The sequence below is a fragment of the Alternaria hordeiaustralica genome, assembly GCF_023758085.1.
Source record: "Alternaria hordeiaustralica strain BMP 2776 chromosome Unknown scaffold_38, whole genome shotgun sequence".
Lineage (NCBI taxonomy): Eukaryota > Fungi > Ascomycota > Dothideomycetes > Pleosporales > Pleosporaceae > Alternaria > Alternaria hordeiaustralica.
In genome coordinates, this window is record NW_026056810.1 from 80,029 (window position 1) to 95,577 (window position 15,549).

At 53.3% G+C, this 15,549-nt stretch overlaps 3 protein-coding genes across 3 annotated transcripts; 2 read left to right on the forward strand and 1 right to left on the reverse strand.

Annotated features, from left to right (window-relative positions):
- Positions 1-2,867: 2,867 nt before the first annotated feature.
- Positions 2,868-4,047, forward strand: J4E84_010230 (uncharacterized protein; the record flags this gene model as incomplete). The annotated part of the gene is made up of 2 exons (XM_049392786.1): positions 2,868-2,907; positions 2,963-4,047. The coding sequence occupies 2 exons, from the start codon at positions 2,868-2,870 to the stop codon at positions 4,045-4,047; spliced, it is 1,125 nt and encodes a 374-aa protein (XP_049239478.1).
- A 2,284-nt stretch (positions 4,048-6,331) lies between these two features.
- On the forward strand, positions 6,332-7,954 carry J4E84_010231 (uncharacterized protein; the record flags this gene model as incomplete). The annotated part of the gene is made up of 3 exons (XM_049392787.1): positions 6,332-6,641; positions 6,700-7,042; positions 7,090-7,954. The coding sequence occupies 3 exons, from the start codon at positions 6,332-6,334 to the stop codon at positions 7,952-7,954; spliced, it is 1,518 nt and encodes a 505-aa protein (XP_049239479.1).
- Positions 7,955-10,718: 2,764 nt separating this feature from the next.
- J4E84_010232 (uncharacterized protein) lies at positions 10,719-13,875 on the reverse strand (the record flags this gene model as incomplete). The annotated part of the gene is made up of 4 exons (XM_049392788.1): positions 10,719-10,795; positions 11,018-11,154; positions 11,301-12,213; positions 13,491-13,875. 4 exons carry the CDS (start codon positions 13,873-13,875, stop codon positions 10,719-10,721), a joined length of 1,512 nt encoding a protein of 503 aa, XP_049239480.1.
- Positions 13,876-15,549: the final 1,674 nt, after the last annotated feature.

A 15,549-nucleotide genomic window follows, 5' to 3' on the forward strand; every position in this document is an offset into this window, starting at 1 on the left:
AGACTTCATAAAGAAGCCCTACCAAGCCTGACCAGTAAAAGCCAACGCTATATGTTCGACGACGATGCTGCGCTTGGCACAAGAAGCGACGGGGCCAACTCGGCTGAGGAGGGAACATTCCTGCTGGGGTGTCGCAACATTCCCCAATTGCACCAAATGGTCAACGTCGTGCGAATATGCCTGGCTTTGACCATTTCTTTGAGCTTCCCATTGTTGACTTAGTTAGGCGCTTTCTTCTAACTTTCGGTGCCCAGTGGGGCGCTGACTGCCTCGTAGTCTAGTCCATGACAGGCATAGCGTCATGCACCCCACAAAAGATCACGAGGGCAGGTCCCCCGTCGAGCTTGTGGCCGCGCTGAACAACTTACCCGGGCAGGGCTTACGCAGCGTGCACCCAACAAACACGATGTGTTGAAGATGCTACCACTGCAATTTGTCTGCGCGTGGTAACAATGCATGCGCATCCGCGCCCCGCCCCGCGCCTAGCACATGTGCTCGCCCCAGGGTTCGCACTTCGGCTGTCAAGGCCTGCGACTTACAAGCTTTGACGCCGCCCATCGGTTCTAACGATGGAAGTCAATGTGAGCTTCGTACGAACAGGATGGAAGATTTGTGTACATTCCGCTAACTATAGTTACGGTGCAGAGCCTCACCCCCACGAAACTATCCCGCTATCGGCCTCCCTACACAACGCGTCACATACCATTCACTCGCATCCACAACGTATACGACTCGACAGGGTCTGGTCCAATGATACCCAGAGCATATTAAGAAGCACTGGTGGAGGAAGCAAGAGGGAGTCGTAACCGGGATACGAACAACGTGGTTGAAGAACAACAAAGCGGCGCAGGCCGGCACTACTTTGAGCAACGGCCTAGTTGCAGACACGAGCCTTGACGGCAGGCATCCTTATGGGAGCACGTGTTTTCGTCCAGCGTGGCATGGGCTACTCGTCCCGCTGCTCGTCTGACAAGATATTCTGCCACCATACCACATGGGTCTTATCATGGACTGGCCACGAAGCGATTTAGATCTGGGCTCTGAAGAACCGAGCGGAAAGCCGTCAACCACCGGACAAAGTCACTTTGGCACATACATGATCGGGCATCGCGCCTTTGCGACTCCGGGCCATATCGCAATGCGTAGGCATAATCCTGAATCCTGGTGGCGGAATAGTGCAGGGGTTTGTCAGTACGGCATCGCCAAAGGTACAGTGTATCTTGCCATGTTTGGGAAGATCTGGGTTGCAATGGTAAGTAAGGAGGGGTGTTCCTGGACAAATTTGATGTGATACGACATGTCCCGTGTAGATACTTCGCCATGCTGTTGGTGCTTGGAACGGACCCGCCGGATAGTGCGATAGTGCACCAGAACTCACAGCAGCTGTACACCGCTTCAAACGAAACCAGAAAAACAGCATCTTGAGATCGGCCGTCTCTTCTCGAGCGGCCTGTCCGGCGTGCGCACTCTCGTTGTGCACTGAACGCCAGACACTATATCTGACCTCTTCTTGCTCTTCCCTTGCTCTCTGTCGTGCTTTTCATATCCTCTGGCTTCTCTTTGTCTTCATTTCAGCCCTTTCTTATCTTCCCTGTGTGCTTTAATCTGCCTCTGTTTGCTCCCCTTGCTTTCCTCTTTCCTCCTTCTGACACCATTCTATGCTCTTCACGCTCATCACGCAGCCACGCCCTGCACTCCTTCATGCCCTAGCCGAGATAAGGTGGTTTGACAGAAGTCGAAACGCCTGAACATGCATATGATGGCAACATGAGCGGCCTTAATTGTCATGAGCTGGTCAACGAGTGGAGCGCTGCGACCACCACCCGAGTGGCCGCTGTTTACATCTTCGTTCGCGAACTTCTCCACATCTGCCTAACCGTCCATTACAATCCTTCCGAGGAAATCCCTTTGTTCTCGTCACCACGAAAGGGCTGCCAAACACCGATCGCGAAGATGCTAGATGCAGGAGACAGTATGCAACGTCACTGTCATATCTATACGGAGGTCTTCGCCCGTTACCTGCGATCGTGCGACGTCCACGCAAGCTTGGGGTGGCTCCACGATTTACACACAGTAGTGGCGACATCGGTGGTAGCAGATGTGCTTCGCTTCCTCCTTCCAGACGTCGTTGCTTTCAGCTGCATCACATTCCGGACCGACTATCATCAGGTACTGCATACTGCAGGAACTCAGTATATCTGCAATCCCTACCAGGCGAGCTGCCGTTATTATTATGCTTACGTTGAGCCTGATTCGTCCTTTCTGATGCTCTTAAGTACCACTAACGCGCCTCCATGAGACCACTCATGTGTTGAACCATTTCAGCCGAACCAGGGAAGCTTCATCACGAAGCCGAACGAAAACCTCCCCTCAATCACGTCGTCAATGCAGCACATGAGCTAATTTCTCATGTTCCAGAGACACCCACGTGAATCTTTCCCATCCCCGCGCGCTAGCGGGTACCGATCTTACGCTAACCCCAACTTGGTCACCACTCGTGCTTCTCCATTCACCGCATTGATAGCACGCAGAGGAAGAAGCGACTGCAGATTTGTGGATGCTCTCAAGTAATGCTCTCCACAAGATTAGCTTTGCTGTATACAGCGTGGATGCCGACGCAATCAAGGTGAAAGTGAAAGTGAGAGTGAAGATGACATGTCGACTTGCGCTCTCTCGATGTGTCGCGGTGAGCGTTTGCTGCATGGCTACCTGCATACGAAGTGACGCGCACTGCGCACGACACATAAACAGAAAATTCCCCTGAGCTGCGCGTGCAAAGACCTTGACACTTCCCTTCTCTTTGCAATCCGGCCGACCGCACCTTGGAATCCAACGCCGCCCAGTCAACCCTCAACACACGCCTGACTATGGCGGACGAGACACCCACACAGGGTAGGAGCAATGGAAGTAAGTGTCGGATCAGCAATGCTCGGCAATACTGCTCATGCTGACCTGTCCACAGACCGCTACAAACCACTGACACCGAGTCCGAGCCCGCAACCTGCGCCTGCTACTACCGCATCTCACCCCATACCACCAGTCGCGACGTCTTCCGATCTCCCAGCGGGCCCACAACTGCTGCCGCTCAACCGTTCCATGCCCAAAGGCGGATATTTGGATTTGTCTGGGTCGCTTCTCTACCCCATGGCGGACCCGCTGATCCAATTCAACATACCGGAGGCGTCGAGCTCCTCGGCAACAACCTGGGACCATACCACCTTTCTTGTCAAAACCCCAGTACCCCACCAGAACCTTGTGTTGCCGGAAGATGATCTCAACATTGATCTTGGCGAAGACGACCCAATTGACACTGTCGAAACTGGAGGCGATCTAGGTGTAAAGAGGAAGAGACAAGATGACGACGAGGATGGAGACCAGAGCTTTGATGAGGCGATAGGCAAAAAGATCATGGAAGGGGACAACACAGATGATAAGGATGAAGTTGTTGGTACGAGCAAAGAAGACGTCACGACAGTGGCCAAAGAAGAGGGGGCTGGAGGAGGAAAGCATGAGATGGGCGGTACGGGTGAAGAGAAACCCCGGCGAGATGTTATGGAAGAAGGCACCGAGGAAGTGGTAGTAGAGAACGATGCAGAGGGTCAGAAAGAGGTCGATGGCCTACTACTCCAGGCGCTAGATGAGATGGTGGAAGAACCGGAAAAGGAAGTGGCCGACGAGGGAGGAGCTGCGAAGTCGCCTCTGGAAGGGCCAGGAACACTTCTCGACCCACGTCGTTACCCAGAGGCTGCTGGAAATGGCTCCAATGTCGTCGCAGGCAGGGCAGCCACTACAGCGACCGTACCGGACGTACTGCTTCCGAGCGTTCATGTCAACGAGATCAACAGCGGCGAGGCGAACCTTCGGGGTTTCCTCCAGGGATGGCGCGAGGAGCTGGCAGAGGAGGTAAAAAGCACAACAGCTACATCATCCGCGCCGGGGAACGAGACGGCATCGGCTGCGGCATCGGAGGGTTTGGTTCGTGACAATGGTCCTCGTGGGGGCTATGCCACCCAAGGACCGGTGATGAAGAAGGCTAAGAAGGAGTAAGGTTTCGTATGTTGGGCCAGACTGTCGCATTGGTGAAAACTTTGTATAACTTTGTACGTTCGTGTGAATTGGTGGATCTAATGAGGCCGCGGCGAAGGTAGTCATCGGTAGTTTAACACATGGTACAATCTCTTCTCATTTTGGCCATTTTACATGCCTCACGATTTGCATGACATGCATGTCGGTTTCTGGTGTTATGTCGTTGCATACTCTTCATGTCGCAGCAGGTGGCTTGTCTGTGATATGTCTCCGTGCGGATCAATACCTAGGTACCGTCGACAAAATGGAGCCAGTGCCCCTTACTGCTGGCGTCAAGTCCGCAAGGCCGGCTAAGCGACCTCGGGAAGCTGGAACGTGAAGCAAAGACCAACGCGAGGGCTTTGCAGCGATGCATTAGCTGCTAGGCAATTCAGATTAGGCGCGCGTGAATGGACCTTTGCCGGAGAGATGCAGACATGTCATTCACGTAGCCTGCGGGCCGTGTGATGTTCGAGCAGACCTCGGAGGGTGGTGCGTGGCTGGATCTAGTTAGGGCCGCGCTAGAGATCTCCACGAGCTCCGATTGGACAGATTGAGTCGCGCCGCTCAACACTCGACCTCAGCACATCGTCTCCATGACCATGGCTCACGCTTCTCTTCGACGCTTCAGTGCAGCATGGACGCCATACCTCATTCCTCATGGATGGCTCTAGGATATTCGCGGTCTCCAAAGCCTGACTGCGAGGATGCGGCGTCCGACACTTCAGCCGCGGCAACATGCTCGAAATCGACAACACTCATCTCTTGAACACCGGGATGGAACTGGCGTTGCTATATCGTACACCTTCTTGCAACCTTCTGCTCTGGGTGACGACATCATCACGCCAATATGACTGTGGTGGTCTCGACAGAACGACTCACTTCGCCCGTCGCTCTCGAGCTCGGAACTGGCGTGAGTGGCCACACAGCGCTGCCCGCCCCGTTCGTACATTGAGCGCCAACACTTCCACCGCGGGTACCCGGGCGCGCACAAGCCGGCTCGCAAAAGACCGCTTGCGATGAATACGCTGCGCAAATCTTGGATGGTCTGGACGCGAAAGAAGGTCCTCCACCCGTAAGTACATGTCTCGTGTCACGCGACGCTGCAAGATTGCTGACATGGTGTAGGCGACAAATCGCTATGTACCGCGACTGAAGCACCCCCTAAGCCTACACGTACATCGGCGCTCCACGATCGCACTATACCACCCCAACGTTCGACACGTTCCTTCAACCTGCAGACAATTAGGACGGCGCGGCGAGAGCATGTCGCGATCACATTGCTTCCACGAAAGATGACATGCGCCGTGAACATGGGTCTGGCGAAAACGAAATGGTCGCAACACCGTCAGCATTCACAACGGATTGGAGTCGGGAGGGCGTCGCGTGCAACGTGGATCAGAAGCGTAGATTCATGTCCCTGAAGCCCGGCCACTGTTCTACCGAAGGTCACGCTTCCCACCGCAGCGGAAGTACTAGCCCTGCTCGAGTCTTGTTGACATGGACTGTGCTGTGCTTCCTGGAGGGGCTGTGGTCATTTGGGGGTGTGGGTCAGGCGCGCGAACAACATCCTGACAGCAGACTCTCTGCACCCATCGAGATGCGAACGTCGCAATCGCTTCGCGGTTTGTCGTGCTTCACTGCATGCAGATGGTCGTAACTGCAGGAGTATGATCGAGCTGTCAAGGACAGCTGTGCTGTGACGGACGACGTGCGCGAGTTGCAATATCAGCAAACCTTGATTTCGTCACCAGCCTGTGTTTGGAGGAAGTTGAAGAGGTGTGAACACATTTCTTCTACTCTGTAGCTTACAAGACCATGGAAAAACACCCCAGGAATTTATCCAGCGCTGCATACATCAGGGTTATCTGCCCAGATGTTGTATCGTTGTCACAGCCTTTTGCAGCAGGCACGTGTTCGACTTGCCGCATGAATTGCCGCTACTATCGCAATGCGCCACCAACGCCCCGCACCTTGTCGCCGAATCTTAGGCGCTGCTGGTGCCTGGCACCAAGTCCTCATCACCAACAATGGATGCACCACCCACCAATAATCGTGTCTCTGCACACGCACTCATGAAATCGGGCCGCGTCGTCAATATAAGTGTCCCATTTCGAGATTGCTGCCTTGCTGCTTAGTGCCTTGCGCGAACAGGCTAATATCGCGAAACCATCGCGCAGTCACGCCTGCGCTGCTGCTGACCGCCCGCTTTTCTTATATGTATCGCTCGTCTGTCTTCTCCTAGTCTTCAGTACCACAAATCACCATGGAACTGCCCGATGAACTTTACCTCGAGATCTTCTCACATTTGCCCCAGCACCACCTGCGCTCAGTATCTCAAACATGTCGCGCTTTTGCGACCATTGTGAGGCCGCTGATGTTCGCCACAATTCATCTAGACGGCTCTCCCCAGAGTAGATTTGGCAGGATGGAGAACAACGAGTGTGTCATGTACCCGGGTCGTTCACGCACGGTGGAGTTGGTTTCTTTGGAAAGTACGGTGGATGAGCTCATTGCGCACGACATTGCGCGGCATGTTCGGAAGCTCAAGTTTAGTCCCAAATACTACGTAGATGGTAAGTCCAGCCGATGGATATTTATCCATAGCCAGGCGGATACTGACTGTTCTCCCAGGGTTCTGGTCGAGGTATCGCCATTGGCTAGAGCGTGAGCAAGATTACGAGGAGGACTTTCATCGAATGTATGATGAAGAAGACTTTGAAACTGACTCCGAAGGTGAGTATGCCGGAATTCGTCGTCTCGCCGCGGAACGACTAGCAAGACCCGATAGAGAGCGCGAATTGATCGAGCAGGCGGAAGCGATCTGGGCCGCCAAGGTGGAGGAGCAGCGCGTAAGGGCAGACGCGGTTCTAGCAGCAATGGTCAAGCTCTTCGCACATATGCCGTGCCTGAAAGCTATCGAAGTCCAAGAGTGGCACTGTGACTTGGGTGATTATGGATTCGAAGAGGGCGGCGAGTGAGTATGGCCACATGATTTGCATGACACCAAACTAACGCAGTCAGCGATGAAGTGGACGAGCAGTTCTCTGGATGCGGCACGACCTGGAAGCACCTTGAACTCCTATGCTCCGCCGTTCAAGCGTCGAACAGTCGCATCCAGAGTCTGGTTCTCCCCAAGATTGATCCATCTTCAATCACGACAAGTGCCGCCTTGGAACACATGTTCAGCTCTCTCACTGCACTTTCGTTCAATGCCGAGAGTGTCGACTTCATGCTTGACTCATCTAACAACGAAGCTGAATCCCTCGCTGCCTTGATTCGTTGCTCATCCGAAACGTTACAAACACTCGAGTTCCGCAACATGACTACATCACATCCACAACTACCGGATGTGGGCGAGCACTACATCGCAAGACTCCTTGGTAGCGTCACTGCCACCGACTCAGCAGATATCACACCGCTAGTCTTTCCGGCCTTGACAACTTTGAAGCTACGCAGTTTGGTGCTGGACACACCGTCTCTCATTACCTTTCTATCCCGACAGCCGCGATTGCGATATGCTCGCTTCGAGTACATCTACCTCGCCACCGTAGGGTATAAATGGGGTGATGTCGCCGAAAAATTGCCGTCATCGTGCAACCGACTATATATTGGTAACAGTGGGCACGAAAAGTGGGGACCAGACTCGCCCGCAGCGTACAACCACATCAAGAAATTCTTGCCGTTCCAAGACGATATGCCGGCTACATCAGGTTGGCGACTCAATGATGCCGCTTTTCAAAAAGAGATGGATGATGAGATTCAACGGAATATGGATGGCGGGATGAGGTTTTTGCCACGGGAACGCTGGTTTCAAGGCAAGACAAAAGAGGAATGGGTGGATATGATGCGAATGGCCAGTGAACATGCAGAGTTTGAGAGAATTTGAGTAGTTTTCCAGGCAGTGAAGTTAGCTCTTACAAATAGAAAGCACCCGGTGCCTTTGTTGTGAGACGATTAGCATCGAAACGAGTGAATAATACAGACGCAATGAAGTTGGCAATGTGTCAAAAGACGCTAGTTTGGCAAATGTAACAGATTTAAATCACACCTCTCAGTACAAGACCTTGCTATAACACGACTATCATCATAAACCGTCTCGTCGCAAAGGAACTTTACGCAGGCATCAGAGACACGCTCGCAACTGCCCTTTGCCGATAAGAGAACGATCACATCTCTAACCCTGCACCTGTTACTGTCCCCTTCGCGTTGCGACTGCTGCTTTACGAACTAGAACCGCGGCCTCACACTGGTCCTCATATGCTTGATTTGCACCGAGCTAGTCGTACCCCCGAGCGTACGTCGCCGGAGCTTCGTGAATAGATCCGATCGGCGAAGAGACAATTGAGGGGAGGAACTCGCGATCGCCAGCAGGCTCGTGAATGGAAGGATCTGCTGATGACGACGTAGCGGTATGAGCCGAAAGAGAGGATGATGGACCATTGTTTACCGGCTTCGAGGGGCTGATGGGATGATGAATGCGTTACGCCGGCAGAATGTATGGTTGTGTGAACGAGGTCGTGCAGTCAAACGAGAATGTATTGACTTGGCCGTGCATTGCAGTTCGAATCGGTATGGATATCGGTACGACTGGTGACTTTGGTGTAGATATCTGACGTCGTGTCGTGCGGCGATGAGGAGTGGAAGGTGGGGTATGTAAAGGCGCTAATCTCCTCACCCGTCGTGATGACCTGGAGCGAGTCGAGACGGTCGGCGGCAGCGTTTCGTATATGCGACGCAGCGGTGGTGTAAAACGACTCGCTATGTATTCTCTCGTGTAGTTCTCATTATCTTCCCACAATGGATCGGCGGCACTGAATACGAAAGGAGTGGCGGCGCGGCGATACGCAGGTATCATCACCGTGTTCGCGAGGTTGGTCTTTTCGCGCAGCGGGACGCGTGCACCCTTGTTTTGCAGCAACGGTCTCCGAAAATTCTTCGTGGAGTTGTCGGCGTAGATGACGAAGTCGGGTTTGTGTCTTCTCTCTCTGTAAGTTGTTCGTAGATAACGTCGTGTATTTGAGATTGCGCAATCGATAGAGGTTGAAGTGGAATCTGGGGTGGCTACACGATGATGTTGCGCAGACGCCTGCATTGTGATGGTAGCGGTGGTGCTCATGATGTTGCCAAAGGGTTGGGTGACGAGATGAGTAAAAGGAGCTTAAGTAGTCACGATCAGCGTCGCACGTGGCATATGGTCGGTTCTTTCTGGTATCTTTCCAGGTCACTTTGGAATGCCCTGGATGAAAGACCAAAGGTGAAGGGGACGGTTTCGGGCCTGGTTCACCCTCTCGCGCTGAACCGGAAGCGCTCTTTGAGATCTTGATTCACTTGCACATCGAAGTCTCCGTAGTGCCCCTCTTGGACTATGTCCCATCCCCATCGTGTTCAAGGCGCCCGATGTGGACGCTAGTGCATCCGTGGAAGATCTAGATACCTGATACAAGGCAGAAACCAGACAGCCCTGCAGCTCATAATAGACAGCGAAGAGCAAATTGCAAGCCTCAACAACACACGTACTTGGCAAAGCAGCCGAGGAATGGATGTGTTCACGGACTAGTGCTGCCCAGTCGTATGGATGTGAGCCTCATCTCCTCGCCGCAAACTCGCGAGTGTTATTGTATGTGCTTCGACAGATCAGGAGACAGATGAGCTGGATGTCGCATCGTTGGAGTATCGCTGTTGGGAACCGGGAACTGATCACAGGTTGAGCGTGTTGAAGACATCTTGGAAAGGAGACGGCGTGAGCTTCGCTGAAGATCGTGAGACGACGTTGAAGAAGCAGCTGGCGGCTGACCCCACGCTAAGGCGCGCCCGGAAAAGCACGGGTGCTCAGGTTTCACGCGCTCCAGCCTGAGCAGTAGCAAGAACGAAATGGTCTATCGAAGCGAATTAGTACGGCTGGCAGACTGCCTGTATTCTGATCAATGAGGAACATGTGACGAGTTTGGGTCTTCTGTTGACGATGGCGGATGTGGCGTTGGCACGCGCTGAAACCTGACCCGAACATGAGCCCGACAACTTTGGAACCGCCTGTGAGGGGCTTTACTGTTGCGCATCCTGGTTCTATGCGATCGTGTGCGCTCTGCGCAAAGACATCAGATCTCCCCGACCCATCGAGAGTGACTTTGACAAGCACCGCGCATACCCAGGTGGTGTAGTGGGTCGATTCAGTGAGAACCAGGGGATATTGGGGACGACTGTACAGGTGACTGTAGCGACTCAGAATTTGCGTCGCTGCGACGACAATGCGAGACATTAAAAGCAAATACTCTAGGAATACTAGTACGTAACGACTACGGTACAGCATAATGCATGCCACGTGCCCTTTGCAATCGTTGGTAACGTAGACAGCCTGCAAAGAACCACGATGCTGATATGGCCCGTTACCTGACTGCTTTGAGCATCCATCGGGTTTAACAGTACTTCCTTCGCGCCAGCAATCCGGAAATCTGCCCACGAATACATTGGCTGTGAGGACAGGCTCCTGAAAAGGACGACGGTGTTGATGCATCCAGTAGAGCTGGGTGTGGAGCGCCGCAGCAATGCCTGCATTTATCCCCGATCGTCTTGACGCTTTGATGAGAGCTTCCAGGGTCACTGCCGGCTAGAACTTATCGGCTTCTGTCACTTTGTCTTCGTGAGATCGTATCCTAGTTCAGGGATACGGCCGGGTTCTTCATTGCCCAGATTATGGGCGCTTCAATAATGACCGTCTCGCATGTGACACCTAAACGAAGGGGGAGCAAGTAGATTGACATGAGACTCAAAATTTGGCATAATGTGTTGCAACCATTCCGAATACGATTGAATGGCATCAGCACCAATAGAAAATATGGGAGACTGTTGTACAATGAATTCCCCCGCCCCTTCTAGACCAACCACTTCGTCAACGTATAGCAGCTATCGTTCCCTAGCTGAAGCTGGCTTTCTCACACGTACAGGGCCGTACCTGTCGCATGGTTCAATGAGGGCTCGTTCACATGATTGTTGTCGTCGTCGGCCTGCTCCACGCACGTTGGGCCCTCCCATAGGCTCTCTATCGCATGCATATCGTTTGCCATATCGGGATAGGCGAACTGCTGCAAGCTGCGTTAGCAATGACCCATAATGGGAGAAAGAGATGCCAGCTGACCGTGCTGTGACGACTTACTGGAACGTCATGGTCCGGTAAGATGGATGATGAGGGCCAAGGTTGGTTCCAGGACGGGCGCCGTGCGCACTGGACATCTGACAAGACGGAGGACGAGCGCTTGCGCTTCTTCGGTGGAACCGTAGGCAATTCGCATAATTGAGATAGCCCTGACGAGTCGTACTCTCGGCTCGAACATGGGGCTGCGCGCTCCTCCGGTGATGGTAGAGAAGAACTCAAGGACTCAGGTGTGAACCCACTGCTGATATCGCCGAGCCACAGGCTTATGGAAGTGGCGTTGTCCAATGGAAGACATATGTCGTGAGTTGAGTTCATAGCCGCTTGCGTTGGCAACATTGGAGTCCGCTCCAGTACAGGCGGCAGTGCGGAAAAGCATTCCGGTGTGGGGTCATCCCAATTGGTCACATCGCCGCCACCGAACTCAGGGCCGTTGGACATGTCTTGGAGCCAGGCCAGTGGCAGCTGTTCATCAACCACAGTGGATTGTTGCGCAAAGCTGAGAGTGGGAGAGCCAGCAGCAACGCGATGACTGGTGAATTTGGAAGGGATGCGAATTGGGAGCGCTCTCCTTGTTGTTGTAGCTGCGATAAAACTACCAAAGTCTTTTGTCTCCAACGATATGTCGTTCTTGTTCGGTTCTGTCACCCGTATGGAGGGAATTTTGGGAGCTTCAAGGGTACCGGAGTGATCGTTGTCCAAGGAGAACTTGTCTTTGGCCGAGTCGGCAGTCTGCATCATCATCAGACTGATCGCTGCTGCGATGTCATCGAAGTCTTCAGTGTCGGTTTGCGGACTGGTGGAAGGTTTCGTTGGCTCCATTGTCTGCATGGAACGGGTGCTCGTAGCGGGCGCGAAAGGGTCATGGCCAGCCAGATCCATGGGATCTTTCGTATCTGTGTCAGCGATGGAGTGGACTGGCAATGTTGAGGCTTGCTCTATGGAATCGCTGGTGAACGCAGGCGAGAGTTGGTCCTTCAGGATCTTGAGGAAGTACGCTAACTCTGTCCCTATGTGCGTCTATATAGATACTTATACTTGTCAAGTATCCAGATCAAGGCCAGGGAAGTCCGCGGCACGGTATTGCCTTGGTCGTGGCGCTATATCGTAAGACGGTCATGACTAGCGTGTGTGTTCACACTTGACCACCATGCGCGCAAGCGAAGTCCCGATGTCAGCCAAAGACATGGCTGTTGTCATGAAAACAAAGAACTTTTGACCAAATACGTTCACAAAGTACCAGAGCTGGGGCAGGCAGAACATGGTTTTCGACCCAGGCTGAGGTCGGGTTTCATCTCGCGCTGCGCATTCAAATTGACTCCAAATTTTGCGCGGGCCATGATGGTGGCAGTCTGATGGTCGTCGCCGTGTCATCGGTCTATGGTAAGTAAACTATGCGTACACATACCGGTTGGTACATGCAGTCTGATCGGTTGCGCCTTTCGAGTGAATCCAACCTCCCAACTGGAAAGAAAGTCAAGAAGGTAAAGATGGGGAAAAAACACAAAAGAGAAGGAACAGTAATACGAAAGAGACCAGTGCAAGCAGACTGCGACGGGGTGTAGCTACTGGTGACGTTGACCACCGCCGATTCGAGGACAGTGAAGACGTACCCATTCAGCCTGTGCGTGATACAACTTGTAGAGACCTGCGTGAACGCCCTCTTGATAATCTCTGGCAAAGTGACTACACTCCTCGTCCAAGTGGCGGTCTACCCGGCTGCGCAGCGCCTTGTTGGCTAGTCCGGGATGCGAGTAGGGCATCGAGAACCCAACATCACCAGCAGAGGTAGCAAAGTCTGCACGCAGAGGCTCGCCGAATCCGTCCATCCAGAAGATCAAAACGCCTGTCGTGAGAAACCAGTTGGGCGCCGTTACCCCAAACTTCTTGCAGTATTCCGACATTGCAGGATTGACTGGCGGAGTTGATCCGTGGCCATCGGTGCTGACTTCGATCCCGTGGCGGTAATGAATTGTCGATGTCTGGATGGCGTCGCGCAGAAGCAACAGCATTTTCTGATTCAACTGGCCAAGGAGAAATTGACGTGTGTGAACTGTCTGGAGGCCGGAGTGTTTGCCAGGTACATGCACAATTCGCACACGGATGGGGATATCCGGTCGAGGAAAGTCCACAGGCCACGACCACACGCGACGCATCTCGATCTGAAGTAAGCCATGCACATCCATTTCGACGTTGCGCAGGGTCGTCGTGGGGGTGAGCTGAAAGGTAACAGAAATGCTCAGATGCCTGTTACGTAACAATGCCCAGTGCAAACAATCGAAGCGATCTGGACCTCCGGCATCTTCGCATACATAGCGAAGGAGGTCCCAGAAATCCGACTTATCCTTAGAGGTGGTATTCATCGGAAGGCGCACCGTTACTGGCTCGGCCAGCATTGTGATGGAGGATAGCGCTTTCAGCCGAAAGGAGCGATTCAGAGCGAGCAAGGCGTATAGGTGCTCGAGGCCACGTATCCGGCGCATACCAAGGTCTACTTCAATTGCCGAAGACGGCTCTTCTGCAGCCGACATGTACGCCGAGACGATGCGACCTTGTACGCTGAAGGGAAGACCCGCCAATCTCGCCTGGCTCTTCTTTGCTGGCTGTCTGACGAGATGAGGGTGAGGATGAAGCTCCGCAGGGAGGCATTCCATGGACATGGGACATGCACCTGTTGGCGTAAGACACTCGATGGAGCTCACGAGCCCTTCTGTTGAGCTCTTGAATCGAAGAAGGCAAGTGCCGGATGAAGAAATTTGGACGCTAGCGAGCAGCTTTCGTGGTGTAGTCAGAGCGACGGGTCCATAGGCAATAGCAGCAAAGGCGGCATCTGCTGCACAAAACGCGTCTGACCGGTCTACATCGAGATCATTGGCATAATGCTGGTGCGCAAGAGCGTATTTGATGTGACACCGGTCCAAGCGCAGTTCCCAGAGCGCGCGCAGCAGGGGTAGGACCTCGAAAAGCCGTGCGTTTGATGTGGTAACCGGATGAAACGATTGCAGCTCGTTCAGGTCGCGACCGCGGTGCACGACGTGTACGGTTAAGTGGCGATGATGCCTTGCTTGTGATCCCAGTCCCAAAAGCCAACTAGTTGTGTGGTTCAGGGCAGATAACCATGTGGAACCCGATGCGGTCGCGGCAAGGAAACGGTTGCGGGTGTACAAGATGCCGACAGCTTCATGATATATTTGCCGGCATGTCGAAAGTAGCGCTACTGGAGGTACAGAATTCTGAGATGTATGCGCAGATGGCGGGACAGAGAGTGCTATCGGCTGCTCAAATTCGAAGAGCGGCTCGTAGACTATGTTACGTGCCTCACCCGAGAGGTTGAGAAAGCTAGGTGTCTGAGAAATGATCGGATGCGCCGTGACTTCCGGTATCGACACGGTATCTGCCGGAGGTCCCAGTGACAATCGCGAATACGCAGGCATGTTTCTGGAGGTGGAGATGCAGTACTATCGATATGTAGCGGTAGTCCAAGGGATGGAAACGGTAGAGGTAAAGAGGCGAGGGGTTTGCAGAGGCACCGAGCGTGTGGGAGAGGAGACGATACCCGATCGTCGGTGGTCGGCTGCGGCTTGTTGATGCTTGCGCGCTGATACGCATCGATGTCGATGGCGGAAGCGGTCGGCGCTGGCACTGCTACATTGATTGTTGTTAGTCCTTCTCATTGACTGGTCGCATTGTAACAGGCAATGCTTAATGTGTCTGACGGATGCGTTTACAACACCAGACATGACTTGGAAACTCTCGTAGGCTCACCAGAAGGGCGTGAATCGTCTGGAGGCCAAACAAACGCTGTTGAATAGTAATCCGAGAGTGTGGAGAAAGCGACACAGTATATGAGAAGATTTAGGCCGTGCGAATCGCGGACTCGCAGGTAGAAAGAAACGATCGAGGAGATGACGGATTTGCTTGCGTGATGAGCGCGCCGGTGCTAAGATGCCATTGCGTGGTTGAGACTGAAACATGCAGCCTGGCATCAGTCGTGTAACATAAGAAGTGAAAAGCGACAGGTAGCGGCGTGAAAGCACTGCTCTATCCACAAGCGAGGCGCAACAATAGCTGTCCTTGTGATGGAAGGAACATTCATCGTGCGAGGCGTATCGAATGATGCCCGGATCGAGACCAGATAATTGGATGGTTCATGGCCATCCTGAAGACAGGACAGCACTGCACCTTGGGGTGGCAAAGGGTCAGCTCTTGGTCATACAAGGTGAAAGACCTGTCGCACTCCAATACATTTTCAGGAACAGATGGGTTTGGCGCGACGGTGGAGAGAATCTACTTGGGTGATTGAGATGGGGAGGGCGAGGTGGTTAGCGATGATG